Here is a 27086-nt window from a genome sequence, read left to right as displayed (position 1 = left end):
ATATTTGCAGTTGGTTAGCAACTGTAACAGTAGAATGGCTGTCACAATAACAGTGTAATGCCTTTTTACCAATAATGTAATTTGGGCTGTTTCTTATAGTTACAAAGGGCTTTCAAAGTTTTTACATCAGAAGCCGATCCTGTTGCAACCCTCCCATAAAGGACTACTTTTTAGCAGCCCATCTATGACCCTTGGTGCAGTGGTGTAATTCCAATAGAAGACAATAGAATTATCCTCAATGAGCACACATTACAATCAGTACTTGGCTGATTGTCCCTCCTAAATGGAGGGACAGTAACTGCGTCTCTCCATTTAGGCTTGGACTTTGTATCTTTTGTAGGCTTGGACTTGACTTTGGGCAGGTGCAGTGCCTGCAGGCCCAAATATGTTGCTGGTTGGTCCACCTAATTATGATCACCTCTGGGTCCAAAAAATCAACATGGTGGTGTCCGTCACACTACACACAACACAGAGTGCAATAACCAGGGGATGAGGTCACGATGGCTGTGTCCAATTTGACATCACGTGTCAGCGTGTTTGTTTCAGTTCCTCAAGTTCACGAAGCCAAAGCCAGCCAGCCTGTGGCAAAAGACAAACAGCACCCCTAGCCGATGCACCAGCCAAGGAAGAGCCAACCGCTGCCACTGCCGCTGCTGTCTCGGCACCCTCAGAGCCTGAGCCCACGCCTTCCTCATTTCCTGATGACACATCCCTGAAGAACCAGGAGCCCCGCCTGGGACCCAAGCCTCGCTCACACAAAAGGGTCCTCAACCCTCCTGAGAAATGTCTAATGTGCTGAGCGTGCCACCTCTCCCAGTTTGTGTCCATAAACCTCTTTTTCTGCTCCCCTGTTAATCTTCTCTCATTCTTACACTGCTCTTTGATGGTCATGTGATCTCTACACCTAAATACAGCCCAGTTATTGTTGTTGTTCACACCTGACGCCTGGGCTCATAAGTTGTCCTCAACATCTTGCACTTTCATCCCCCGTTTCTGACTCCCTGCCATCTGTCTTCTCCTCGATATTCTTCTATAACGAAACCTGCATTTATTACAGTCACCAATGAGTCAGCTGAATGGCTAGCTGTCACATTATCACTTTAACTGTAACACTTTTCAGTCTCAACTTTGCAGTTCCTGTTTTCATCGTTTATGGTACAAGCATTTGTAAGTGTAATTTGTTTGGAGGCACAATCGTTGAATTTTGTGTATGTGAAAACATTTCTGCATCTCAGGAACGGTTTGGACTACTTGCATAATTTTCAGCTTGAAACTGACCTGCAATTTGGTTTGGCTAAAAATTTCACAGCAGACATTTGCCCAAATTTCTGGGAGCTTTCTGGGGTGAACACAGCTTCTCATCAGTTTAATACAGATTATAGCCTTGGGCTAATTTCCATCTGCAGACCCTCTGGCAGGTTGGTGTTACACACAAATTAGTAAAAACATACAGAGACAACAATAACAGGACAAAAACAGTGATCACATTAAATTAGAACAAACAATGACAAGAAGAGTGGAAAACAGAGGACAATACAGATAACAATAACGGAAACACATCAGTTATATTGCACAAACCCCACACATGCCCTGACTGTCCTGATATTGCACTGACCCATTACACTAATAGTTGTTTCCCTTTTTGTAATACACTAACTCTTTTTCACGTCCAACATAAAGCATGATTAAACATGATCACATGTTTGCGTGTGCCTCAGCCACCCTTTTAAGTGACTCTTAAAGATAGGGAGACTTGCACTTTCCCTCACTGACAGGGGAAGAGTATTCCAGAAGCTCAATGCAATGACAAAGTTCAGACCTTAACCTGATGGAAATCCGTTGGTGCGACCGTAAGAGAGATGTGCATAAACAAATACCCCCAAACTTCAATAAACTGAAGCAACATTGTAAAGAAGAGTGGACCAAAATTCCTCCACAGTGATGTGAAACAGCAATAAAATCATACAGAACATCATTGCTTCAAGTTATTACTGCCAAAAGTGCTGCAGGTTTCTCTGTGCTGCTTTTTTGTTGTTGTTGTTGTTGTTTTTTTTTTTGTGGGGGGGGGGGGGGGGGGGAGTCACTTGGGGAACAGTTTCAGGCCTTTATTGGCCAAGCTATCTATGATAGAGATGCAAAATCTATAGATTTGAACAATCATACTGAAAATCAAATGTTCAAAATGTAAATTTGGTGACAGGTTAACAGAAAGCTTGAAATATTTATTCTGACAGGGAATCCGTGTCTGAGATTTGAATATTTAACCCTAAAGGGCTGTTTTCATATCTGGAGGCAACGGGATTGTAAAGCATTGAGTTTCATTTTTGGTTAGTGCATCGGCATAATTATTCTGGCACCAAGCAGCGATGTGACCTGTGGATTACTGCAGGATAAAATAATACTTCTGGGCCCAGCTTTCAAAGTAAAAGCAGTTGTGGGAAACTGGCAAATGCTTTATTTCCATCAGCATTTAAAAAAGCTAAAGAATAAATAAATAAATAAATACATAAATAAATAAAAAGGGTGAGTGGTGCGCTGGATGAATGAGAAAACGACTCTGTGAAGACAAAACAAAGCTATAAAAATGTCCACGTGCACAGACATGCACACAAAAACTGCCTGACTCCTTGCTGGCTGTAACTCACCGCGCGTGATCACCTGTAATGTTCGTTAATAAGACAGACACGTGACCATTCTGATAGCCGTGTGCCATTTAAATTAGCATAGCTCACCAGCCATCATGGAAATCCGATAACAACGCAGTGGTGGGGGGTGGGGGGGTCGCTTCACATTCTAACTTTAAACAAAGGATTTTAAAGCTATTTGGTGTGGGTTTAAATCACATTTAAAAAAATCTTAACTTTAAAAAACTGATGAATTGATGATTATCTTATACATCAACACTTTGGAAAAGTGGCAAGAGGGAATCTCCCTCTAAGATCATTTCATGCACCTTTATGAGCAACATTTTACACTTCCATCACAGCTAAATGAGCCCTCATTCATTTGATCATATTTGGTTCATTTCCTGGGATTCATCTGTTCCTGGGATAGATGACAGTGTGAAGGAATTCCCAAGCTGGGCGCATGACTCTGGGTAGCTTGCATCAAAAACAAAAAAATGCTTTGATGCAGCCATTAACAGACCTTAGACTCCAAAACACATTGCTTGCATTAACTGAACTTTCAAAACAGAGCTACCTTAAATTACACAATTGAAACATATGTGTATTGTTTGTGTATTTATACACAAACACTCATATATATTCAAATGATTTAAAAAAAAAAAGTCCATTTACCTGTTACTACCACACCAAATCTGGTCGTTAGTACTTCCTGTCTTGTGTAGCCACTATGATCCTGGAGCATTTCCATTGTGTTTTGGAGTTTGTAAGTGCTTTGTCTCTAGGGGCCACCGTAAGTATACTTTTATTTATTCACTCCACATAAAATCTAATAAATAAATTATAAAATACAACAAAAAAAAATTACATTTCAACTTTTAACCTTTTAAATGTTCTGCTTTTTCCTTTTAAACAAATTTTCAAGTGAAACAACACAAAACACTGCAAACCACAGCACAATAAAACATAAATTAAAATATGCAAAACAAGAAGAAGATACACATTCTCTGTCATATAGGTCTGGGATGATTTCTGGGAGAGTGTTTTCCTGCTTGGAATCGCAAACATGGGATTCACTGCATGGATAAACTTTCTGAATCCTTTTTCATCCGCAACATCAACTGAAAATAGTTGTGGATGATGACTATACCTTTCTAACGTGACGATGTTGTCTCTTGTTGTTGTCCCTGGCTCGCTATCTCTCTATTTCCCTCCTGCTCTGTTCCTGCTACTGTATTATATGCTACTATGCTTCTATATTAGATTTTTTTTTTCTATGATTTATTTTATGATTTGCAAAAGGTTCTCCCTGATTGTACTTTTTTCATTATTTTTGACTCCTCGAGGACACCGTAGTAATGTGATCGGAACTTCCATAGAAAAAACAAATTCGCTGTTTTGAAAAGGTAAGCTGTGGTTTGTGCTGCATATTTCTGCATTTTTTGTTGTTATTGTTGTTGTTTCCGATGCTTGTTAATGTGCTGGTGGTTCCCTCACTGTTTCACAAACGCTATTATGCAGATTCGAAAGCAGTATGATTTTAATTTATCTATCGTTATGATGCACGATAATATTATCAGAAGGTCTTTATAGTACCAAAAAGAGGAGGAATAAAAAACTGCTTAAAGAGTGAATTGGATCACATACGATTTGATGAGTTGCAGTGCATTTGTAAAGTTAGTGTTTAAGTTTAAGTTAGTGTTGTCAAAGTTCAAAGTGCGCTGCGTTACATAATCAGAGACGTTGCAAAACTACACCCAAGTGTGATGAAGTTTACTTGCTGATTCGTGCATGTATAGCAGATACTTATAAATATAACTATTGAAATATGCTGGTTGAGCCAATCATGCAATAGAATTTAATTGCATGGGAAATATCTGAAGTGCTTTGTGTGTGTGTGTGTGTGTGTGTGTGTGTGTGTGTGTGCGTGTGCGTGCGTGCGTGCGTGCGTGTGCACTCCAGTGCTGCCAGTATGGAGGGAGATCCTCTCTCAGCCCTGTGTACTCCTGCTTTTGTGGTGGACGTGGACAAAGCGAAGAGGAATGCCCAGAGGATGATCGAGCGCTGCCAGAAACTGGGAGTCCAGCTTCGTCCACACATGAAGACCCACAAAACCCTGTATGGATTCATACGCTCATGCATAGACACGCACACAGCACATGCTTACAGACTTGCTGCGTATACAGGATTCTGATGAGGTCTCTGTGTGTGTCTAGTGAGTGTGCTGACATTATGACGGGTGGATCACAGAGGTGCATAGTGGTTTCCACCCTGGCAGAGGCCTGTTTCTATGCTGACCATGGATATGATGACATCCTCTATGCCTACTCTATTCCCTTTGATAAGGTTCTCTCAGCTCACACTTTAAATGTGTCCTTGTTTTATATTCTGTGAAATCATAAAAGCTGTAAAACATTAGAAATGGAAAAAATAGATTATTAATAACTGAGCCTGCTGAAAATGTATGAATCATATTTAGTAATATTATCACTAGAAACAATACATATATGTAAATATATGATACATGTATATCGCCATAGCACTTGCATGTAAAATAGCTCCAGTTCTATGCCATTACTTTGACATAATTTCTCATCACTTTTATATTTGTTAGTTGTTAATGTCCCAGCTGTGCTCTCTGTGCCATTTTTAATGTATGTCTCTGTGTGTCTTTAGGTAGAGCGTTGTGCAGCCCTGTCAGAGAGACTGGATCTCTTCCAGATTTTATTGGACCATCCTGATGCTTTGGAGCAGCTCCGAAAAAGACCCCTGAAAGATGGCCGGCAGTGGCACGCCTGGCTCAAACTCGACTGTGGCAATGGGAGAGGTAAACGTGCAGGGAAACCACGATAGATTTAATCATAAGTGCCTGCGCTACACTTCACTTCTCTGTTAACACGAGGATTGATCATGTGTCGGCTCTTTGTCATAGCTGGCGTCCTGCACTCGGAGCCAGGAGCGCTCAAACTGGCTGAAGCCATCGCTAAGACGGAGGGCGTGGAACTTACAGGAGTGTACGCCCACTGTGGGAATACCTATTACTGCACAGGAGTTGAGCAAATACAGGCTGTTGCCCAGGAAACCACCAAACTGACTCTGCAGTTCATGGAAAAGTAAGCTGAAAGCTTAAAAAAAATACACTGACTCATTAAAGCTGCTCTAATCAATAATTTTATCTCACTGGCTATTTAAGAACGCACACGACATAACAGCTGTTGCTCATACTCTTGAAAATTAGTTTTTATAAGCTGTTTTAACATCTTTGTTTTGGTTTCACAGCCCACAGGTTTCTTGTATTGAGTCATGCAGCTTTGTTTCCAGAAGCAACAAAAAAATCATACATCATATCTAAAAATGATGTATCCCATGTTTTGCACCAGACTGTAAACATGTTTCTGCTCTAAATTTGAGCATTTTCACATGGGTGTGATTGACTCTCTTTTGGAGCCATCTGGGAGAATAATTCTGCATTAACTTTCAACTGGTTTTTTGTTTGTGTGTTTTGGGATTTTTTTTGTGTCAGACTGAGGGCTGTTGGCATCATCTGTAAGTCCAGCATTGGCTCCACCCCTTCCTGTAGCCATCCAGTCAAAGACATGGCGCAGCTGAGCGAGGTCCACCCAGGAAACTACGTCTTCTATGGTGTGTACACATAGACCCACTGTTTCCTAGTTTAAAGGTGACGTGTAAAATCCACTTTTTCGTTATTTGTTGTGTATATTCAATATTCCCAGCGTGACTCAGTAAACATGACAAAGACCACGCCCTTTGACTTCACATCAGATGGGAAGCGTAGAATCAAAAGAGCCCTTTGCCCTATAAAAACAGTCCCCGACAGTACTGTCCTCTTAAGGTCATGACACATAGCTGCCTCTTAGTTTTGTTTACTTGCCCGACATGTTTCTAGTTGACTTCGGGACCCGACAATGTTTAAAGCTACAGGCGCTGAAACAGCCTGTTTGGAGCAGAGGTTTATTAAACAGTCTATAGGTATGGCAGGATAAATGACCTTATTGGTATTTTGAGCTGAGGAATAGTCGGGAGACATGTCACACTTAAAATATATTTTTCAAAAGGGCCTTTAAATTACAATTTCTTTTAAATGTATGTTTGTGGCATGCAGATGTGCAGCAGTCTATGATTGGCTCATGCTGTCTGGAGGACGTGGCTGTGAGGGTTCTCACAAGAGTCATCGGTCACTGTCCACACAGGAACCAGCTCCTGATTGACTGTGGATGGGCTGGAATCAGGTGGGTTCAACTTCATTCAATGGGAGCTAATACCTATCCCCTAAGTTCTGTTTTTTGTTTTACTCATCCCTGCTATCATCAGTGTAAGCTCTGTTTTGGAACAACCATGTAACTTAACCTTTCACCTACTCTTGCTTGTCTCTCTCAGTTTGGACGGAGCTGGAAAACTTCCCACTGGATACGCTGTGATCGAGGGGCATCCAAACCTCAAGTAATGCTCTGGGGAAAAAAATCTCAGTCTATTTTAGTATCTTTTTTCTCTTTTACTCTCAGTACCAATGTTAAATGTGACTGGCGTGTCCCTCCAGGTTGTTGTCTATGACCCAGGAGCATGGACGAGTGGAGCCCATCTCAGGACAACTGGACTACAGCAAATACCCCCTGGGCTCTCTGCTCACACTGATTCCCTACCATGTTAGTACTAAATGATTTATAGTACATCTTATTCACACATCAGTTTTATTGCACATTTTCCTGTTGTCAGACAATGTCTTTTTTTCTGCAGTCATGTGCAACAGCAGTGATGCATCCTGTGTACCATGTACACTCCAAGGGTCGTCTGGTAGGGAAGTGGACGCCCACTCGCGGGTGGTGAAGAGCTGGACGATGTCTCCCCCTTCTTGTCTCTTTGGGACAGATGAGATATATAGAGACTCATTCCAAATAATTTACACATTAGAAACACATACAGCGATTCCTTCTTTGTTAGTGAGATGTGCCATCTTGATGGTAAAACATATAATTAATGAAAATATTCTTACTGTGGGCTTCAGAAGTTTCATACTGTAACAGAAACCATGTTGCACTAATGTTATGTCTTTAAAATTAATTTTTGTGTTCTGCACCTGTTTTTCACTGCCTGCAAGGAGACCTAGCTAGTGATGACTTAATAGAAAGTCATATCACTTGTGCTATCAGCTGTTAATACCAATGCTAATAAATGTTTATGAATGGCCTTTTATATACAACTGCAAACTTTTGTGATTTATTTTTTCTATCAAAATAAAGATTTTCTTGGTCCCCTTTAATCTTCTATTTTTCTGTAATCTATGAATAAATAAGTGCCAGCGTTTGAACGGACACGTAAAAAATATCTTGGTGATAAATGTTATTTTTTTAAATATTACAGAAAATACATCATTCGCATTAATAGTAACCTACATTACTTATTGAAAATATAATAATTAATCCGTCGGTCAAAACCCTTCCCCTGTAGGGTTTTAGCCGCACAGACTGAGCTGGTGTTCGAAGTGCATTTTGGGAAATGTCGTTTTAGCTGGAAGCAGCGTTCCAGTTGGCCACTGAATGACCTTTCACTTGTCACGTGGTTTAAAAACTTCAGCGGGATGGCGCGGAAACTTGTCCCAGCAGCACACTGCCTTGCTGTCACTGTGTGAAAGTCGTGTTTACATTTTCATTTGGCGGTACTGCCGCTGTACAGTAAGTTGTGTCGCTTTAGACGCGTTTCTGTTTTTATTTCCCACTTTTATTTGGACTTTCGGCGTGTGGCCGCTGGTTGAAGCAGGGCTGCTTCTCGCTGTTTGAGAAGAATGGCCGCCCTTCACTGTTCGTGAATAGAAACGCACTGACTGAAAACCTGCGTTAGCATCTACACCTCTGAAAAGCAAATTATATGTTGTAGTGTTACGAGCAACTAACTAAAGTCGTGCTGGTTGTCATTATTATCTTTAGTCATGAGTGTGCTGGAGGTGAAGTTCATCGGGGATGGCGATGTCCTGGAGCACATCGTGGACAAGCAGGAGGGTATAGATGCTCTGCTACTGTAGAAATGTTAGTTTACGAGCACTTCTGTGTCTCTCTGACTGTGCTTTCTGTACTGTGCGTACCTCCATAAGGTGCGCAGAGCATCGCCGGGTCCGTTCAGAAGATGGTAAAGTTTAAGAGCCCGGCTGGACGACGGGGATGCAGAGAGGATGCGGAACATGATGGAGATGAAAATGGAGTCCACGATGAGCAGGATTATGTCCAAGCTTTAGGAACAGATAACGCAGAAGGTGAGTGCTGAGCAGGGGTAATGACTTTCTTCACCAGGAGGTTTGTTTTCTTTGCAGACAGACCGTGATCAGCTGACGATGCTGCTGACTCAGCTCTTTACTGCTCTTTGTAGATTTACCCAAATACGTTTGGAAAAATGCAGACAGACGTTGGCTGATTTTCAGGCAAAGTACAAATGTGGAATTTAGCAAGTGCTGGTTCACCAGCTGAAATTCAGTTTAGTGACAGAGACTGCATATAGTTAGCTCAAATCCCTACAAAAGCCTTGTAAAAAATATTCCTGTCACAGAGGTACTTATGATTATGACAGGAGACTTTCTGTACACCTCAGTTTCACTCCATTGCACACATTAAGTGTGTTTGTAAGATGGACTATATTGCTGATATTGACATATTATATGCTTATCAATACTGGCATATAGACATATAATTTTTGGTGGGAAATTTGAACATTCATAATGCTGTGAAATTTTAGCTTCGTATAAATGCATGAAAAATATCTGAGGCTTTTTCTTTCTTTCTTTTTTAAATTCATTTTAAAATGACCAGTTTTCTCTTGGATTTACAGAAGATGAAGATGGCTTGTCAAGAGTGGCTGGATCCTCCATCTTTACCTTTCAGAAAGTCAAACGCAGCCACAGCATGGCCCAAACCGGTGAGAGCCTCCATTGTCTTCTCACATAGATCGGAAAACATTTGCATATTATACATCTCCTTCCAGTTCTTTCTTTAGACATCGTATATGCTCATTTTGTGTTGCACACTTTTCATAAACAGCAAGTGAGCTGGCTCGGACTCCTGGAAAAAGCGTGAGCTTCAGCGCGACCCCAAACTTTGAACCCTCAACCCCCAGTCGAACGGGGCGGAGTGAGTACAATAAACGTTCATCATCTTTTCCGTATACTCATCTTTTTGCTCATTTTCTCACAGTTAAGTATTTTCTTTTCTTCTATTTCAGACCTTAGAGGTGAAAGCAGAACACCACAGAAGGTGAGACCATAGAAACCTTTAAACTTCTTAAAGTCCAAAGCCAGCAACCTCTGGTGCCAACTTAAGAATTTTATTTTATTTTTACTTAATGGCAGAGCAAAAAGGTCCAGTTTGTCTCTACAACACCACACAGGCTCAGGAAGAGAATAGCAAGTGAGTCTGACTGGGAATAATTCAATTCATTCTAAGTGAAATTTCACCTTTCCTCTAATCTAAATGTTTTGTTTTGTTTGTTTGTTTTTTAGCTCCAAGCTTGCGGTCAGACAGCGACAGCGAGCTTTCACCCTCTGACTCGGGTGAGGAGGAGGATGAAGATGGGCTGGAGGAAGAGCAGAAAGGAAAGAAAGAGGATAAAGAGAACGTGACCACCCCGAGAACACCCAGTAAAGGTTTATCAGCAGCTCTCTACAAGACTCCTGCCAAGAAGAGCAAGAGCACGCCTGAACCTCAGAACCAGCCCAGTATGGTTGAGGAGTACTTCGAAGCTCACGGCAGCTCGAAAGTGTTGACGTCAGACCGAACTCTGGAGCGTTTAAACACCCCTAAACTTGACAGGGTTTGTTTTTAACTGCATTTTGAAACATTGTAAATGAGCTGCTTTCCTAATAGATTTAGTGTGAATTTATCTTTATTTTTGTTTTTGTAGGAAACGTTGGTCCGACTTCTGGAGGGAAAACAATCCTGCTACTCAAAAGAGATCCAGCAGCTGCACGACAAACACAGAATCCACTTTAGCAAATGGATGTTACAGTTACAGTAAGTGAGGTTGCAACGTAGTTGTGTGCATTTTCTGGTGTTTTAAGAGCAGTACAAAGTGTCTGTGCTGGTCTGTGTGTAGGCTGGGATTCAGCGTGCTGGTCTATGGTCTGGGAAGCAAAAAAGCTCTGCTGGAAGACTTCAGGGAGTCTCATCTGTCGCAAGAAATTCACCTTGTGGTTAATGGATTTTTCCCTTCCATTACTCTTAAATCAGTCAGTATACACACACACATCAAAATATTTTGCATAAATTGCATAATAAAATAAATATCCCTGATCATGAAAATTAAATTCTCACAGATATTAAACGCGCTGACGTGTGAGGTTCTGGATCACCAGGGAACTTTCCGAACCCCCTCGGACCAGATCCAGTTTATCTCCCAGACCTTAAAAGACAGTAAGCCCATCAAACTCCTGTGCATCCCAAGCATGTGTGGTTGTACCGCATGTTTTACACCGATGTCCTCACAGGCCCAGATCTGCACGTGTACCTGCTCATCCATAATATAGACGGACCCACGCTGCGAGGAGAGAAGACCCAGAGTGCACTGGGGCAGCTGGCATCCCTGCCAAACTTGCACATGGTGGCTTCTTTAGACCACATCAATGCTCCACTGGGTGGGTGTTCATAATAGTCTGCACTGAGGTGGTAATTCTGTCGAAATCTATCCTGAATACATCCTGCTTGTTTTCAGTGTGGGACCAGTTGAAGCAGAGCCAGTTTAACTGGCTGTGGTGGGAATGTGTGACGTTCCAGCACTACTCGGAGGAGACATCGTATGAAAACTCCCTCCTGGTGCAGCAGACTGGCGCTCTGGCTCTGTCCTCCCTCACACATGTGCTTCGCAGCTTAACACCCAATGCAAGGTAACTCCAAAGACCTACTGGGTAGTTGTTTTTAATCTTCTGTCTAAATGAACAAGGAGAGAGCCATGGGAGGAGCTTAATGAGGTGCTAATGAGTTATTGAAATACTAGGATCAAATATGACATCAGATGAGAAATGTTAGCTCGCATATTAGCTTCCTTGTGATTCCTCCTAGTCCACTCCACAAAATCATCCAATAGTGTTTTGCACTCCTGCCCATCACTAATACAGTGGTGTAAAAAGTGTTTGCCCTCTTCCTAGTTTCCTATTTATATGTTTGTCCCACTTAAAGTTTTCAGATCATAAAACAAATTTAAATATTAGACAAAGATAAAACAGGTAAATACAAAATGCACTTTAAAAATCAAGGTTTTCTTTATTAAGGGGAAAAATCCAAACCCACTTAAATAGGACCTTCCTGACAATGTGGAGCAGACTAGAAGATCCTCAAAAGCCAGTCATCACGCCACAATCCAAGGAAATTCAGGAACAAATGAGAAATGAAATAATTCAGATCTCTCAGTCTGGAAGAGGTGGGACCTGTGGGACTCCAGCGAACCACAGTGAGAGCTGTTATCCACAAATGGCAAAAAAACATGGAACAGTGGTGAACCCTCCCAGGAGTGGCCGGCCTACCAAAATTACCCCAAGAACACCGCATCCAAGAGGTCACAAAAGATCCCAGAACAACATCCAAAGAACTGCAGGCCTCACTTGCCTCAGGTTAGGTCAGTGTTCATGACTCCACCATAAGGAAGAGACTGGGCAAAAATGGGCTGCATGGCAGAGCTCCAAGATGAAAACCTCTGCTGAATAAAAGGAACGTAAAGGCTTGTTTCAGTTTTCCCAGATGATCCCCAAGACTTTTGGAAAAATACTCTGTGGACTGAAAAGACAAAAGTTTAACTTTTCTGGAAGGTGTGTGTTCCATTACATCTGGTGTAAAAGTAACACAACATATCAGAAAAGGAAAATCATAGCAACAGTAAAATATGGTGGTGGAAGTGTGATCCTCTGGGGCTGTTTTGCTGCCTCGGGACCTGAAAGACTTGCTGTGGTAAATGGAACCATAAATTCTGCTGTGTACCAAAACATACTGAAGGAGAATGTCCGGCCATCTTTTCATGACCTCAAGCTGAAGAGCACTTGGGATCTGCAGCAGGATAATGATCCAAAACACACCAGCAAGTCCACATCTGAATGGCTTCAGAAAAACAAAATGAAGACTGACCTGAATCCGATACAGATGCTGTGAAATTACCTGACTGAATTACAACAATTCTGCAAAGATGATTGAACCAAAGCCTCACAGGCTGGGATGAGATGAACGTGTTTACTGACACTTCCTGTAGCTTGTCTCTGAGTAGCAGTGGCTGAAACATATTAAAGGCACTTGAGAAATCAAAAAAAGGTTATCTTCACCACGCAGCTGTTATTATCTAGTTGGGAGTAAATATAGATGATTGCAATTATTCATCCACTCCCAGATTTGGTCTGTGTGCAAACTGCAGAAGGTCAACAGGTGTTTTCACCTGTGGTCTTAGATGGGCCCAGACCAGTTTCAAAAAACTGCATGTACAGACTCGACAGTCAAATCTTATTGTGAGAAGTGCTTCAAGACTTGTAGCTTTTCAAAGAGTTTATGAAACTTTTATTTCAAGAGTGACAACACAGCAAGTGTTTTTCTACCAGGACACTGAAGCCAAGAAAAATAGTAAGTGTATATACTCATAGGGAATATGGTTGTTTGTTGTTGAGAATGATATTGTTTCTTTTGGACAACCATTGTCTTTGCTGTGACTTTATTCACTCATTTCTGATTTCTGTTCTAAATTCTGTTCGAGTCTGACCTCTCTCATTATGTACAGAGCTGTTGGGGGGAAAACTCAACTGCTTGTTTTTCTTTTTGCAGAGGAATCTTTAAACTGCTGGTCAAGTTCCAGCTGGAAAACAAAGATAATCCTTCATACGCAGGTGCGCATTCACATTCGGCTTTTATGTCCCCGTTTTCTAGTGCAGTTTGTAATCAGTTTGTCCTCTGTGCAGGATTGTCATTCCAGGATTTCTACCAGCGATGTCGAGAGGCATTCTTGGTGAACTCTGACCTCACGCTGAGGACTCAGTTGACAGAGTTCCGAGACCACAAACTGATACGGACACGCAAGGTGGACTTCCACTTTAGAATTCCCCAACTCTCATTCATTAAGTGTCTGCAGTACCTGGTGCTTATCATATTTATTTGCTTTGCTTCAGGGAGCAGATGGAGTAGAGTACCTGATTGTTGCTGTGGATGCAAGCACACTGATGGATTTCCTGGAGAACGAAGAGGGTGACTGAGTGGACAAGACTTCAGACGTATGAATCATCTCTTCCCGCAGATGTGCAGCAGCACAGTTACATTGGAATAAGATGTGAGCCCCAGGGTTCTGAACAGTTTAAATTATAGATTAAATTTATTTTTTTGCACCATTCACGCATACAGCCAACATCTATGTAAATAAAAACATTTAAAGTTAATGCATTGCTGTTTATTTTCTTTACAGAAATAGATTTACATTTAGCAAAACATACAATCTTTTGTTCTTACAAAGCAATAAGGCATGCAGCTATAAAAAAGACAGCAGGGGAACTGATGAGTCCACACGTGAAAGCTGGAACTGAAGTAGTGTCATGCCATGCATATTGCAGGCAGATGTTAATGGGACAAAGTGGGCACCTTTTATGAACCTGAGCTTAGTGTTAAATGTGGAAGGATGGGGTTAGCCCTGAGCGCATGCTGTGAAACGTATCAATGTTGGATTTCAGCTGTTTTCTGTGTTTGCTGTGTCTTTGTAAGCCTTTCTGAGTCCAGTGTGTAGATCTGAAGTCTGTTCTGTGTGGCGGTGTGTACAACATGAAGCTCCTCTTCATCCAAATCTTTCAGCAGCAGCAAAACTGCATCAAGAGCGTGCGACTGAAAACACAAGTTTTATTGTTAGCTGGCAGATTACAAACCAAACATTCCAGGTTTGAATGAATTTCACAATATAAATAGATCTATTGGCTCTATTAAGTTAAAAATGCATGCCGTGGAAGAGTTCAGGTCTTAGGAGGGTAATATGCTCCAAAGGCAAAAAAAAAAAAAAAAGGGCACAGTAGTACTGTTATGGCAGTATTGACTAATCTAGTACCCAACAGTAACTCGCCCATTTGCATTTGGCCTTAAGTTAGTGACGTGGACTCGGTTGGTTAGACTTCAACTTTGCTAGTTTGGGACACTAAACTCTACATTTCTATTGTATTGGTCAGTTGTTGCCAAAATTAAATAAACTGTCTGAAAAAATGATATGGTCTGCTGTGAAGATATAGCTAGCACAGTAAATTGCACAGTTTTTTTTAGTCTGTTACTGAATGCTCATTTTTTGTTATGTGTTTTTGTGAGATACACATGTACAGCTTATAAATGCTGCTGCTAGCATCAGCTGATAATGCCGACCAAACGGTGGAAAAAATCTAGATCGCCATAGAGCTAAAGTGGAAGCTCCAAAATACAGAGTCCCGAAAACAACTGAGGCGGTTACACACATCTTTTATACACTTTCTATGCTTGAACGTTTGATCATGAGGGGTGGCCAATCTAAAGAAAGCTGGCAAGGCGGCACCAAGCTACAGCCCAAGACAGAGGAGCGTTTGTTTGAACTGTGAGTCATACAAAGCTACTTTAGTAGAGTCCAGGCCCACAAAAATTTTAAGGGACACAGTGATGAGAGGAGCTACCTTTTTGATTGGTTTGCTTTCTCTGGTTGATGGAGAGGACAGGGAAGAGAACTTGTCTCTGGAAAGTGGCTTCATTCCCAGCTCTTCTCTGATTTTGCTAGAAACAAAAGTTAACAGAAATATTTTCTTCTGTTAATTTTACTTCAGTTTTCGCATTTTCTGCAAACTATAAGTTGTTTCAGGCCACAAGACCTACTTTGTCTCCTCCATGTTGTAGTTTAGAGGGTCGTTCTCTGTCTCTGCATCCTGAAGTCCGTTGGTTGTATGCTGGTTCTGGATACTACCTGGGGGTGTTGTGACCTCTTCACCTTCCATGAGAGCCAGTGAAATTTCATCATCTGTCACTACTGTACACAGGAAACATTGAAGAATAGCTACAGTAAGAGTCAGACTTCAATTCAACTTCCTAGATCTGACACTGATTTTCAACCTCAACTTTTTCATGAGGAAGATGAGTGGCTGCTAATAAAGTGCTTAAACAGTCGAGGTAAGCAGACGGTAGTGTGGCCCCAAAACATCACACAGTCACCTTGGTTATCGAGTTTCTGGAGACGAGGGAGGCAGCGAAGCACTGTGAGGCGATACTGGGTGGCATCGGTCCCACAGCAGGGGTTCTCAGCTAGCCAGAGCACTCTGAGACGAGTTAACGGTCTCAGGTGAGAGAGCTCAGAGAGCGAGGGGATCATGTTCCTTCTCAGGTAGAGTTCACTCAGAGACAGACAGCCAGCCAGAGGAGAGAGAGACAAGATGCTGTTGACACTGCAGACAGATGAAAGAGAATCATAGCCTGGTGTTACTGGGTCGTCCCAAATGAGTCTGTGCATTTGTGACTGTGAAATGATTTTATGTGTGTGGCAAAGGGACCTACCTCAGTGTCAGCACTTCAATGTTTGGCATCTGAGCGAAGATAGAAATCTTAGAAGACACATGAATCCATGCAACTTTCATTAAGTATGAACACTAAATTAATTGTCAGAGTAAACATGACATCCAAGTTTGCTACTCACATCAGTCAAGTTGCATCCCCTGCAAAAATAAGATGTAACCTAACGTTACCACAGATAGGAGACACAACACAAATGGTACCTGTTCACGTCAATGATCACTATGTAATTAAAAGGGCAACAAAATTACTGGTATGCCAAAATGGATGCACTTACCAGCAGTTCAGTTTTTTCACGCTCTCCAAGTCGGAGGCCTTCGCCTTAGCAAGAACCAGTTTCCGTGTTAGCTTCATAACAAAACATTTAACTTCCTTTTAAATTAATAATATTTTCAATGGGCTAAATATTCACAAACAACAAAAGCCACATCGTGACAAGCTAATTGACCAAAGACTTCAACTCGCAGCCGCAGGGATGTTGTCGTACGCCACATTAATACGCATGCGCATATCAGCTTAAGCGTCCATGGTAACGGGTTAATATCTTTTATTTATAGTTTTCCGTAGATTACGCTGTTTTATCAAAAATTCTAATTTAGCTATAATACCAGAGCTAAAAAATATATTTATATATATATTATCGTAAGCGAACTTTTACGTTTTTGTACAATGTCTGCGTTTTACGAAAACTCAAAGTCCCAGAATGCAGCGTGAACGGACTGAGTAAATCGCGCCTGCGCGTTAAGCAATCCCTCTTTGGACCTACGTCTCCCACTGAAACGATGGTGAGCAGAGCTTGTTCCGACCCTAATCCTTGTCAATCTTACAGTTTCACTGCTATAAATGATATAATCGCTTATTAGGAGGTTTCGTGTTGACCTTTTTTGCCATACCTAGCCTTCATTTATGTCCGTTTTGGGATTGGATCAGCAGTAAAAACGATGTTTTCATTCTCCATTGAGACAGAAATGGCGGCCACCATTGCTAAACTGTGTGAGCTCCAAGTACCGGGCAGGCTAGTGACACTAGCTCCTTAAGTCCCGGTCTTTTGAGCGTCCACAATTAAATAAGTCCGAACTGAAATGTGTAATGCCCCACCAGAAAGTGGTCGTTTGATACAGTTAAACGAGAACTGCTCAGTTGACTTTAGTTAGCATTTTGGCTAACCTGCTGAAAGGAAGCTTATGTTGGCTGGCTAATGGTCACAGCAGCTTCTTCACCCTTGTTGCTCAGATTTTGCAGGATTATAGTCAGAAGTAGTTTTTTTTTTCGCTTTCTGGGGCCACCCTGGGCGCTTCTCCCGACACTTCTTCCTGTAGTAGTAACGGCAGAATGCTGAAGCCATTTGCTTGTAGTTTTAAACCACAAAATCCCATGGTTACTGTATTTTCTCACTGTGTGTTCATGTTATCCACAGGCCAAGCGCACCAAGAAGGTGGGGATCGTTGGTAAATATGGCACGCGTTATGGCGCGTCGCTGAGGAAGATGGTGAAGAAAATTGAAATCTCCCAGCATGCTAAGTACACCTGCTCTTTCTGCGGAAAGGTAAGGACAACAGTGGAGACCACCCACATAATGTACAGTAGCAAAGACCTGGTCAGTGTTAGAAATGCTTTCTGCAGACTACGCTGCTTACATTACATAATTGTAGTGCTCAAGGATGTGTCCAGATAAGTTGAGTTTCCACTTTTGTGTTCTCACTATGCAAATTTGTATTTACAGACCAAGATGAAGAGGAGGGCTGTTGGAATCTGGCACTGTGGGTCCTGTAGAAAGACAGTGGCTGGAGGTGCCTGGACTTACAAGTAGGTTACTTTCCCTCTTTGGTCTAATTCTGTCATTCGACTGCTGCAGACGCTGAAGTTATGATTAGAAAAGGGGTTCAAAAATTCCCTCAGCTGTTTGTCTTTTTTTTTTTTTTCTTCTCATCATTAAGTTTTTCTAACTTGGGTGACAGTGTGCCCACGGCGAAAGCAGGATTCTTTGTTTGTTTTCTGCTCACCCTCCACCTGCATTGATTGTGCCCCTCCACACTCAGAACACCTGTGTGATGTGTTAAAGCCTTTAATGGTCATCAGGTGTAAATAATTGTGTCCATCTAAAATAAATAAGCCAGAGTTGACTCAGTGAACATTCATATCACTCACTACATTACTTTGAAAAAAGTATCCAGTCATCTTAGAGACCTAATTAAACTTTGAAATTCAATCTACTCAGCCTGAGTGATCATTTAAAGGGTATGTGTCCAGCTTTGTGCTGTGCACACACTTTTTTACATGCAGTTTGCATTTATATGGTGCATGACAAATGTGATGTAGCTATATAACCAGCTCCCTCTCCGGTGAGCTTCTGATACTCCAGCTCTACGTATCTTGGCCTGCTGCTGGTGATGGTAGGTGTTTTGCTCGACTGTGGCACATGAACCAGTTCTCCACATGGTTTCCTTAGATTCCAGATAGCAGGAGGAAGACTTGTTAACAACTTGAGTCCAAGAATTTTGTGCTTGAGTGCATCAGGCTGTTGGCCAAGGTTTTCTCTAGAGAAGGAGCTTACTAATATCAAGAACTGGCACAGTAGTAACCTGGAGAGAAACCAGCAGGTAGGAAAGGCAGAGGCTGGATAGATAGCAGCAAGTTTAAAAAATAAAAATGAATTACAGCAACACTGCATTCAGTCTAATAAGTAACAAACCAATAACTTAAGTGGAAATGCTTGTTTCTCCGTTGATGCTAAAAGGCTTCAAAGAAAAGTGAATGTTCTTGGTCTTGGCGAGTTCACAAAAACCAAAGTGGTTCTCACTACAGAGCAACGTGTCCGTCCTTCAAAAACATTGAGAATGTTGTGTTTGTAGAAGCTAATAATTGTCTTTGCACCCCCCCAACTTCTCTTGCAGCACAACATCTGCTGTCACAGTCAAGTCCGCTATCAGGAGGCTGAAGGAGTTGAAGGACCAGTAAACCAGCGACCATGATAGCTGGTGGATTTGGGACTTTGTTTTCTATCATTTAACCGAGCTGGACATGTCCTCAACATCCAAAAATAAAACAGTCTGGAGCGGCGTTTGTGTCTTTGTACGTTTGTTTACTGTGCAGCTGTAAAATAGAAAGTGCGAGGGTTGTAACCTGCAAGAAGACTCTTCAGTAGCCCTTCATTGAGGATACTTCGGTGGAGTTCAGGTTATCTCTAAACCCTCTGAAACAGCAGGTCTTTTTGGGTGGGGGGTAAAATGAGAAACCACAGGGGGTCTTTGAGATCTATGGGTAACATTTTGGTTTCAGTGAAGCATCACGTGGGAATATCTCTGCAAAGTTAAAGGAAACATTGATGTGAAATTATAACTAATCTATCTGTAACAGCTGCAAATACATGTGTTACACCCGTACACCTTTGATTACTAGGCAGGATGTCAATTTATCCATCCTTGTACAATTGCTTTAGAATGATATCAGTTAACCTTGTATGTCTTGGTGCTGTGAGAGAAAACATGCAACCTGTGAACTCCACGCAGAAAGAGCCCAGCCAAACTGGTTTAAGCTTTATTGCAACAAGTCAACATTGCTGACTGCTCCATCGCTGTGGGACATGCATTAGGACCACTTTGGTGAGAAAAATGGAAAAAATAGTTTTAATGAATCAAATGGTTAGGTTGAAAATATACACAAATTTGTTGATAAGATGATGAACAGTAAATATAAACCAAAATAATCTAACCTTTTTGGGCTGGAAGGGGAAAAAACTAAAATCTAACACTGATCCAACCTGTTCCATGGAGCTCAGAAACATTTATTTAAATGAATTAAATAGCATTTACACTCACACGAAAACATTTGGTAACCCCTCTCAGCATCATAATAATTCACTCTGTTTTCACCAAAAAAGATGACAGTGGTATGTCTTTTATTTTCTAGGAATATCTGAGTACTGCTGTGTTTTCCAGAAAAAGATTTTTAGTGAAGCAGTATTTACTTGTATTAAATTTAATGTAAAAACCTGCTGTGCAAAGAATTGGGTACACAACAAAATTAGCTTGTTAAGTCTTGAACTTTAAATACAGATGTGTCCAATCATAAGAAAAGGTATTTAACCTTTGGATGCACAACCTACCAATACCTACACTCTTCCACGAGTGGGGTCAAAAATGACCCCAAATAGAAACAATGCATTTTGCTATAAACTCGGTTGTTATTCTTCAAAATCTTTAAAACGAAGAGTTGTAATATTTTCATATTCCAGGTATTCCTCATAAAACATGTTTGTGACATTTTTATTTATTTTTTCATTAATTTTAAGAAATTGCAGTTTTTGTATCACTTTTGTATGCTTGCTCTGCATATACTGCAGAAGCTGGGTCTTCCCTCTGAAAGGCACAAGTTGTTCATCCACTGTAACACAATCACTGAGGATGAAATTCTGCCTGCAGTTAACCAGGAACACGCCCCATATGTAGCAGAAAGCTGCCATGTGGTTTGTTTTCAGTCGGTAGGCTCTGGTCCTCTTGTCATCAATGTGCAAGAGAGGGCAAATATCTTTAAATCTTTGAATTGACATAGTGGCCTTGTAAATGGGTTATGCAGAGGACTCCCAAAAAACACACCGACTGGTACATCCCAGTTCTTCTCACTTCCTGCAAGAATGGTCAATCAAATGAACGCCAGGATGTTTGATTACATCTTTCCACTCTTTTCCCCTGTCTGTGGCTACTCTTTGTGCCTCTATGTTTGTGCATGTCAGCACCTCTTCTATTAAATTATCAGACATGAACATCTTCCATGCATTTACTGGGGAGAAAGTACTAAACCCAGGTGCAAGCCCTGGCCGACTAATTCAGAATATTGTGGCTAGAGCAGTAAGAGGGGCTCATTCTGTTAGACTCAATATCCATTTCCTCCTCAGAAGACTCATCAGAGGACTCCTCTGTATCTGACTGGCCTTGTTCAGTGGGGGGGGGGGCAATAGTCTGGGTCCTCTATATCTTAGATGTCAGATTCTGAGTCAGTGCTGATGGGCTCTTCATCCCATCCGTCCTGGATCATTTGTAGGTCAAGGTCCACAGGGATCCTAGCTGGCCTCATAGCAGCCATGTTACTTTAAATATTTAAAAATAAATAAATCAGAAAGAACAAGGTTTGAAATGCACAGGAAATTATAACCAGGGCTGTACATAAATGGTCCTGAGGTGCGCATTTGCTGTCAAAATAAAAGATAGATTCATTTAGGAAGAAAGAGCTTTGGACTGATGAAATAATAGAGTGTTTTGGTCATAACAAAAAGCACTTTACATGGCAGAGGAAACGCCACATTCCAAGAAAAACACCTGCTACCCACTGTCAAATTTGGTGAAGACTTCAACATGTTGTGGGCTGTGGGGCTAGTTCATAGACTGGGGCCCTTGTTGAAGTCCAGGGTCGGATGAAGACCCTGGACTTCAGAGAGAATAACAGAGAAATCCTCAGCAATCCGATGACCCCCTCTGAGCAAGCACGTGACAACAGTGGGAAGGAAGAACTCCCTTTTAACAGGAAACAACCTCTGGCAGAACCAGGCTCAGGGAGGTGCAGCCATCTGCTGAGACTGATTGTGGGGGTGAGGGGAGGGGGACAGAGACAAAATACACACTGTAGAAGAGAGCAAAAAAATAAAAAAAGGATAATAACAATGCACAGTAGTGAGGTGGGATGTGGATGGGGCAGCTTCCGCAATGGAAGTGAAGGAAAGTGGTATTTGGTCTGCAGTATTTTCAAAGGTTACAGAGATAAAGCAAAAAGCTACCGGAAGAGATCCAGAAGAGGGCGCTGTTGGTGCTACGCTCCCTCGGTTTTCCTCAGCGGGGCCCAGAAACAACACAGGCTTTGGTGTTTGTGGTTTGGTCTCTCAGCGTGACTGTCATTGTTCTCCCCTCCAGTCTACAAAGCATGGATGAAGGAGCACGGAGGCGCCATCGTCAGCATCATCGCCAACAGGTGGAACGGCTTCCCAGACGCGGCGTAAGAACAGTTTCCCTCATTATATACACACAAATCTGCAAAGTCACACAGTTTAAAAAAAAATAAAATTAATTTGCCTGCTGCATGGTGTGTCTCCTCCTCCCCGACAGCCACACAGGACCCCCTGATGATCCTCTAATCGCCTGAGCCAAGGTGTGAAACTGGGCGTGGGTCCCAATCAGCCAGAGTTTCGGGTGGGTTCATTGTGAAACCTGGCCCCACCTTATCATGCAAATTCCTGAGGCCCAGGATGTGAGTGGGCGTTAAGGCGTCTGGGAAGGGATCTCAAAACTGGATTATAGATGGCAGAGAGTTGGTGTAGTAAACCCCCGCCTCTGTTCAAAGATGGTCGCTCACAGTGGACATAGATGGCTTCTTTCACTCCTCTTTCAAACCATCTGTCCTCTCTGTCCTCTATGTGAACACTGGCATCCTCGAAAGAGTGTCCTTTATCCTTAAGATGCAGATGGACTGCTGAGTCTTGTCCTGTGGAGGTGGCTCTTCTATGTTGTGCCATGCGCTTGTGAAGTGGCTGTTTGGTCTCTCCAATGTAGAGGTCTGAGCATTCCTCGCTGCACTGTACAGCATACACCACATTGTTAAGTTTGTGTTTTGGAGTTTTGTCTTTCGGGTGAACCAGTTTTTGTCTGAGCGTGTTGCTGGGTCTGAAATGCACCGGGATGTCATGCTTGGAGAAAACTCTCCTGAGTTTCTCTGATACACCGGCTACATAGGGGATGACAATGTTGACAATGAACACACCCGAAATTCTGGCTGATTGGGACCCACACCCATTTTCACACCTTGGCTCGGGCGATTAGAGGATCATCAGGGGGTCCTTTTGTCCCTCTGTGGGGGGTCACTCCCACTAGGTTTATATCTGGGACTCTCCACCATTTGACCTTAGAACTGAAGAAGCTTCTCGGATGAGAGGTGAAACGTCTTCAAGTAACTTAAAGAAGTCCAGACGCTTTTCTTTGCAAGCTCCTTTGACTACGATGACCTGGATGACTGAGAACCTTCACAGACATAGCTCTCTAACACAACTGCACTGTAGTCTTCACAGTAGATTTAGTACGAGGAGCTAAATTCTCGTGTTTGTCTCCAGACCACAGTGCATGGCCTGAAGCTCCAGAGGGGGAGAACCTGGATGCTCTGAATGAACTGGTCGACCCAAAAAGCAAACTCTGATTCACTCATGGGACGGGCGAGAGCACAAAATCCCCACGCCAAAAAGCATTGTGGACTCTGAGCCACAAACACTGTTAAGCACACCGTGCTGGCCTGGTTAGAAAGTCTGTATTTGTAGTGTGTGACTGATTATTGAGAATCTGCACATAATTGTATGTAATTAATAGCACTACAAGTGTCCAGAGGTAAAGATTTGTAACATTCCAGCTGCTGAAATGTACATATCGTTTTTCTTTCCAATGCTCTTGTCAGTAAGTCTTTGAACAAAATTTAATAAAACTGTAAAACAGAATAATATCACTTGTATTTTTTATTTGTTTTATTTAACCTCTCTGTGTCTGTTTTGAACTCATTATCTCATAAAAGAGTCTTTAAAAGATGTCTAACTATATATTAAACAGATGGGAAATACTTAATATCATATTTAGCACTTCTTTTGTTACAGCAGTTGACAGGAATATGAAATGACATTAGTACTAATAATGATAATATGTGGAAAGGGATTCTCTGCCTGGCAGATATGTTGTATTATAGAAGGTTACAGCATGTGGTATCAAAGGTTTCCTGCATCTGTTCTTGGTGAATTGTGTAAATTGCACGTGAGAAACCAAAGAATGTGATCCCCATTATTATAAATGGGAGTAAGCTCTCGACAGCATGTAGATGATTACAAACTGTTCTCGCAGTTTTGACCTGTGTGCGTTTTAGTTTCGCTCTTACAGCAGGCGACAGGGAAGGGGCGTTTGAAAATAAATGTTAGAGCAAATGCAAACAGAAAAACGCCTCTTGCTGACATAATGTTTGCCTCCTTGTATGTGTGAAGTTGAGGTTTGATTGACATATTATCCACTAATTGCTCGGTGATTTTAACCAGGCAGGTAATGCAGTGATAATGTTAATTAACTATTTAAAGGTAGTTAATCGCTGTTAACTTTGTCCGAGGAAGTGAAAATCGTCAATGTCAGCATTTTTGTGTTTGTTACAATTACAACATCACAGTAATTCCAGTAAAAAAACTGTCCCTATTCACGCTTCCACTTTCGTCTCACTTTACGGAAGCACAGCTTCATACACTTTGCGGTCAGCATTACTAAAACATGGACCACAGTAGTCAACAGTGCTATTACATCCAGGCTGAAGTACTGGAACCAGTAGAGTTCACGGAGAGCCGATTTGAGTTGCTTTGCTCCTTTATGCCGCATCACAAATTCTGACTCCCTCGGCCTTCCTCAGCGGTACCACGCAACAAGGATGGCGGCTTCCAGTGTTTTCCGACCGGGCTTGTTCAACCACAAAGTTGCAATAGTGACGGGTGGAGGCACCGGGATCGGTAAAGCTATCTCTGCGGAGCTGCTGGAGCTGGGTGAGTGAGTTCTAATAGTTGTTGTAGCGCAAAGAGTCTGAAGTGAGGAGCAGCTGAGTGACAGCAAGTGAACTTCGACACAGATACAAACAAGTCTGTAAGAGTCGCACCAGTGACCGCGGTCAAGTGCGCGCAGGGACACTGTGAAAGTGTGGCTGTGAGTGTTCGCTAACAGCTGGAAACACCAAACATCTGGTGGCTTTCAGTGTTGTTTCACAGTAAATTGACTCGAAGCTTTATTTCGGAAAGTGCTGTAATTGTTTTTCGTGGCTCACTTGTTGGTCTTCAGGCTGCAGTGTGGTGATCTCCAGCAGAAAGGCAGACAGGCTGGAGGCAGCAGCTCGGGAGATGAGACAGAAAATCCCTCCCTCCAGTCCTGCAAGTGTCACTGCTGTGCCCTGTAACATCCGCAGCGAGGAGGAGGTGAGCAGCTCTGCATCTGCTGCTCGTTTCAGTGCATAAGTGGCTGATTTTCTTTTTGTCTTTCTGTCATTTGAAGGTGAAGGCTCTTGTGTCATCAGTGCTGAAGCGATATGACCGTATAGACTTTCTGGTGAACAACGGAGGAGGTCAGTTCAGAAGCCCTGCAGAAGACATGTCCTCTAAGGGCTGGAAGGCTGTGGTAGACACCAACCTGACAGGAACCTTCCACTGCTGCAAGGAGGGTGAGCCGGGCACAGATAACACAGGCTTTGGTGTTTGTGGTTTGGTCTCTCAGCGTGACCGTTGTTGTTCTCCCCTCCAGTCTACACAGCATGGATGAAGGAGCACGGAGGCGCCATCGTCAGCATCATCGCCAATATGTGGAACGGCTTCCCAGACGCGGCGTAAGAACAGTTTCCCTCATTATTCACACACAAATCTGCAAAGTCACACAGTTTAAAAAAAAATAAATTAATTTGCCTGCTGCGTGGTGTGTCTCCTCCTCCTCGACAGCCACACAGGAGCAGCGAGGGCAGCGGTGGATAACTTAACTAAGAGTCTCGCCATCGAGTGGGCAGCCTCGGGGGTCCGAATCAACGCTGTTGCACCTGTGCGTACAGCTCAGCACATAATCAGTTTTGTTTCAGTTTTTCAAGATGTGCATGATTTTCATCTCTCTGTTTGGCTGCAGGGTAAAATCTTTTCCAAAACAGCGATGGAGAACTATAAAGGTAATAGACCAGATCTTTTCAAGATGTCCGTTCCATTCACTCCTTCGAAGAGGCTGGGAGTGCCCGAAGAGGTTTGTTAGAGAAAAAAGTCTCCTTAAAATGTGTTACAGACAGAATGACTTTAACATATAAGTCGGAGTAATTCTAATTCTGAAAAACGAAAAAAGAACCCAGACCCCAAAGGTCTCACAGTGCTCCATAAACAGCATTAGGATATAAAGAAGTTGTGAAGCCATACAATAGAAGGAGAAAGGTTAAAGCACAACTGTACTGAACAATTTTTGAATTGCCGTCTTTGCCCAGGTCTCATCTGCAGTGTGTTTCCTGCTCTCTTCTGCTGCTTCCTACATTTCTGGAGCCACGTTGAAGGTCGATGCGGGACAAAGTTTGTATACATCCATGTGGGAGATACCGAGTACGTATAGCTCTCTAACACAACTGCACAGTAGTCTTCCCAGTATATATTAGATTTAGTATGAGGAGCTAAATTCTTGTGTTTGTCTCCAGACCACAGTGCATGGCCTGAAGCTCCAGAGGGGGAGAACCTGGATGCTCTGAATGAACTGGTCGACCCAAAAAGGAAACTCTGATTCACTCATGGGACGCGCGAGAGCACAAAATCCCCACACCAAAAGGCATCGTGGACTCTGAGCCACAAGCATTATCAAGCACTGTATTTGTAGTGTGTGACTGATTATTAAGAGTCTGCACATTACTTTATGTAATTAATAGCACTACAAGTGTCCAGAGGTAAAGATTTGTAACATTCCAGCTGCTGAAATGTACATATTGTTTTTCTTTCCAATGCTCTTGTCAGCAAGTCTATGAGCAAAATTTATTAAAACTGTAAAACAGAATAATATCATTTGTGGGTGTTTTTATTTATTTAACCTCTCCGTGTCTGTTTTGAACTCATTATCTCATAAAAGACTCTAAAAGATCCCTGATTACATTAAACAGATGGGAAATACTTTATATCATATTTAGCACTTCTTTTGTTACAGCAGTTGACAGAAATATGAAATTACATTAGTACTAACCAGTGTTGGTAAAGTTACTTGAAAAAAGTAATCAGTAACTAATTACTGTTTAGTTACTGATGTGATTCTTGGACTGGCAGATATTTTGTATCATAGAGGGTTACAGCATGTGGTATCAAAGGTTTCCTGCATCTGTTCTTGGGGAATTGTGTTAAATGTACTTGAGAAACCAAAGAATGTGATCACCACTATTATAAATGGGAGTAAGC

The 27086-nt window shown here is 42.1% G+C and overlaps 5 protein-coding genes across 12 annotated transcripts; 4 read left to right on the top strand and 1 right to left on the bottom strand.

Annotated features, from left to right (window-relative positions):
• The first annotated feature begins 3905 nt into the window (after nucleotides 1–3905).
• Nucleotides 3906–7902, top strand: LOC146554101 (D-serine dehydratase). 2 transcript variants are annotated; one of them, XM_085253965.1, is made up of 10 exons: nucleotides 3906–4030; nucleotides 4587–4742; nucleotides 4841–4970; nucleotides 5301–5451; nucleotides 5557–5737; nucleotides 6148–6266; nucleotides 6748–6874; nucleotides 7023–7085; nucleotides 7183–7288; nucleotides 7359–7902. In XM_085253965.1, exons 2-10 carry the CDS (start codon nucleotides 4597–4599, stop codon nucleotides 7467–7469), a joined length of 1134 nt encoding a protein of 377 aa, XP_085110091.1. In that variant the 5' UTR covers nucleotides 3906–4030; nucleotides 4587–4596; the 3' UTR covers nucleotides 7470–7902. The 2 variants fall into 2 exon arrangements, with proteins under 2 accessions (XP_085110091.1, XP_085110092.1); XM_085253966.1 differs by having other exon boundaries at nucleotides 3907–4030; nucleotides 7380–7902.
• Nucleotides 7903–8175: 273 nt separating this feature from the next.
• Nucleotides 8176–13970, top strand: orc2 (origin recognition complex, subunit 2). 3 transcript variants are annotated; one of them, XM_085253923.1, is made up of 16 exons: nucleotides 8176–8314; nucleotides 8567–8638; nucleotides 8731–8889; nucleotides 9459–9545; nucleotides 9668–9757; nucleotides 9849–9880; nucleotides 9976–10033; nucleotides 10126–10436; nucleotides 10527–10636; nucleotides 10719–10851; nucleotides 10939–11035; nucleotides 11110–11256; nucleotides 11334–11505; nucleotides 13418–13479; nucleotides 13552–13670; nucleotides 13759–13970. In XM_085253923.1, exons 2-16 carry the CDS (start codon nucleotides 8569–8571, stop codon nucleotides 13840–13842), a joined length of 1731 nt encoding a protein of 576 aa, XP_085110049.1. In that variant the 5' UTR covers nucleotides 8176–8314; nucleotides 8567–8568; the 3' UTR covers nucleotides 13843–13970. The 3 variants fall into 3 exon arrangements, with proteins under 3 accessions (XP_085110049.1, XP_085110048.1, XP_085110050.1); XM_085253922.1 differs by having other exon boundaries at nucleotides 8220–8440; XM_085253924.1 differs by having other exon boundaries at nucleotides 8220–8475.
• Nucleotides 13971–14018: 48 nt separating this feature from the next.
• cfap410 (cilia and flagella associated protein 410) lies at nucleotides 14019–17636 on the bottom strand. 4 transcript variants are annotated; one of them, XM_085253928.1, is made up of 9 exons: nucleotides 17540–17636; nucleotides 17312–17457; nucleotides 16422–16492; nucleotides 16269–16287; nucleotides 16130–16176; nucleotides 15791–16020; nucleotides 15458–15608; nucleotides 15262–15358; nucleotides 14019–14458 (listed from the first exon to the last, which is right to left on the bottom strand). In XM_085253928.1, the coding sequence occupies exons 5-9, from the start codon at nucleotides 16156–16158 to the stop codon at nucleotides 14294–14296; spliced, it is 672 nt and encodes a 223-aa protein (XP_085110054.1). In that variant the 5' UTR covers nucleotides 16159–16176; nucleotides 16269–16287; nucleotides 16422–16492; nucleotides 17312–17457; nucleotides 17540–17636; the 3' UTR covers nucleotides 14019–14293. The 4 variants fall into 4 exon arrangements, with proteins under 4 accessions (XP_085110054.1, XP_085110055.1, XP_085110053.1 ...); XM_085253929.1 differs by lacking the exons at nucleotides 16269–16287; nucleotides 16422–16492 and having other exon boundaries at nucleotides 16130–16158; XM_085253927.1 differs by lacking the exons at nucleotides 17312–17457; nucleotides 17540–17636 and having other exon boundaries at nucleotides 16130–16158; nucleotides 16422–16670.
• rpl37a (ribosomal protein L37a) lies at nucleotides 16773–19204 on the top strand. The gene is made up of 4 exons (XM_085253930.1): nucleotides 16773–16929; nucleotides 17562–17690; nucleotides 17868–17950; nucleotides 19039–19204. The coding sequence occupies exons 1-4, from the start codon at nucleotides 16927–16929 to the stop codon at nucleotides 19100–19102; spliced, it is 279 nt and encodes a 92-aa protein (XP_085110056.1). The 5' UTR covers nucleotides 16773–16926; the 3' UTR covers nucleotides 19103–19204.
• Nucleotides 19205–24372: 5168 nt separating this feature from the next.
• On the top strand, nucleotides 24373–26691 carry LOC146554097 (peroxisomal trans-2-enoyl-CoA reductase-like). 2 transcript variants are annotated; one of them, XM_085255618.1, is made up of 8 exons: nucleotides 24373–24683; nucleotides 24973–25106; nucleotides 25183–25348; nucleotides 25429–25510; nucleotides 25620–25716; nucleotides 25798–25908; nucleotides 26141–26252; nucleotides 26345–26691. In XM_085255618.1, exons 1-8 carry the CDS (start codon nucleotides 24572–24574, stop codon nucleotides 26425–26427), a joined length of 897 nt encoding a protein of 298 aa, XP_085111744.1. In that variant the 5' UTR covers nucleotides 24373–24571; the 3' UTR covers nucleotides 26428–26691. The 2 variants fall into 2 exon arrangements, with proteins under 2 accessions (XP_085111744.1, XP_085111745.1); XM_085255619.1 differs by having other exon boundaries at nucleotides 24373–24840.
• Nucleotides 26692–27086: the final 395 nt, after the last annotated feature.

This window comes from Mchenga conophoros, linkage group LG18 (genome assembly GCF_057382185.1).
Source record: "Mchenga conophoros isolate Kocher_MC1m ecotype Shallow Benthic linkage group LG18, M_conophoros_male_GT1.1, whole genome shotgun sequence".
NCBI lineage: Eukaryota > Metazoa > Chordata > Actinopteri > Cichliformes > Cichlidae > Mchenga > Mchenga conophoros.
Note: the sequence above shows the minus strand (reverse complement) of the source record. Positions and strands in the feature narration are given on the sequence as shown.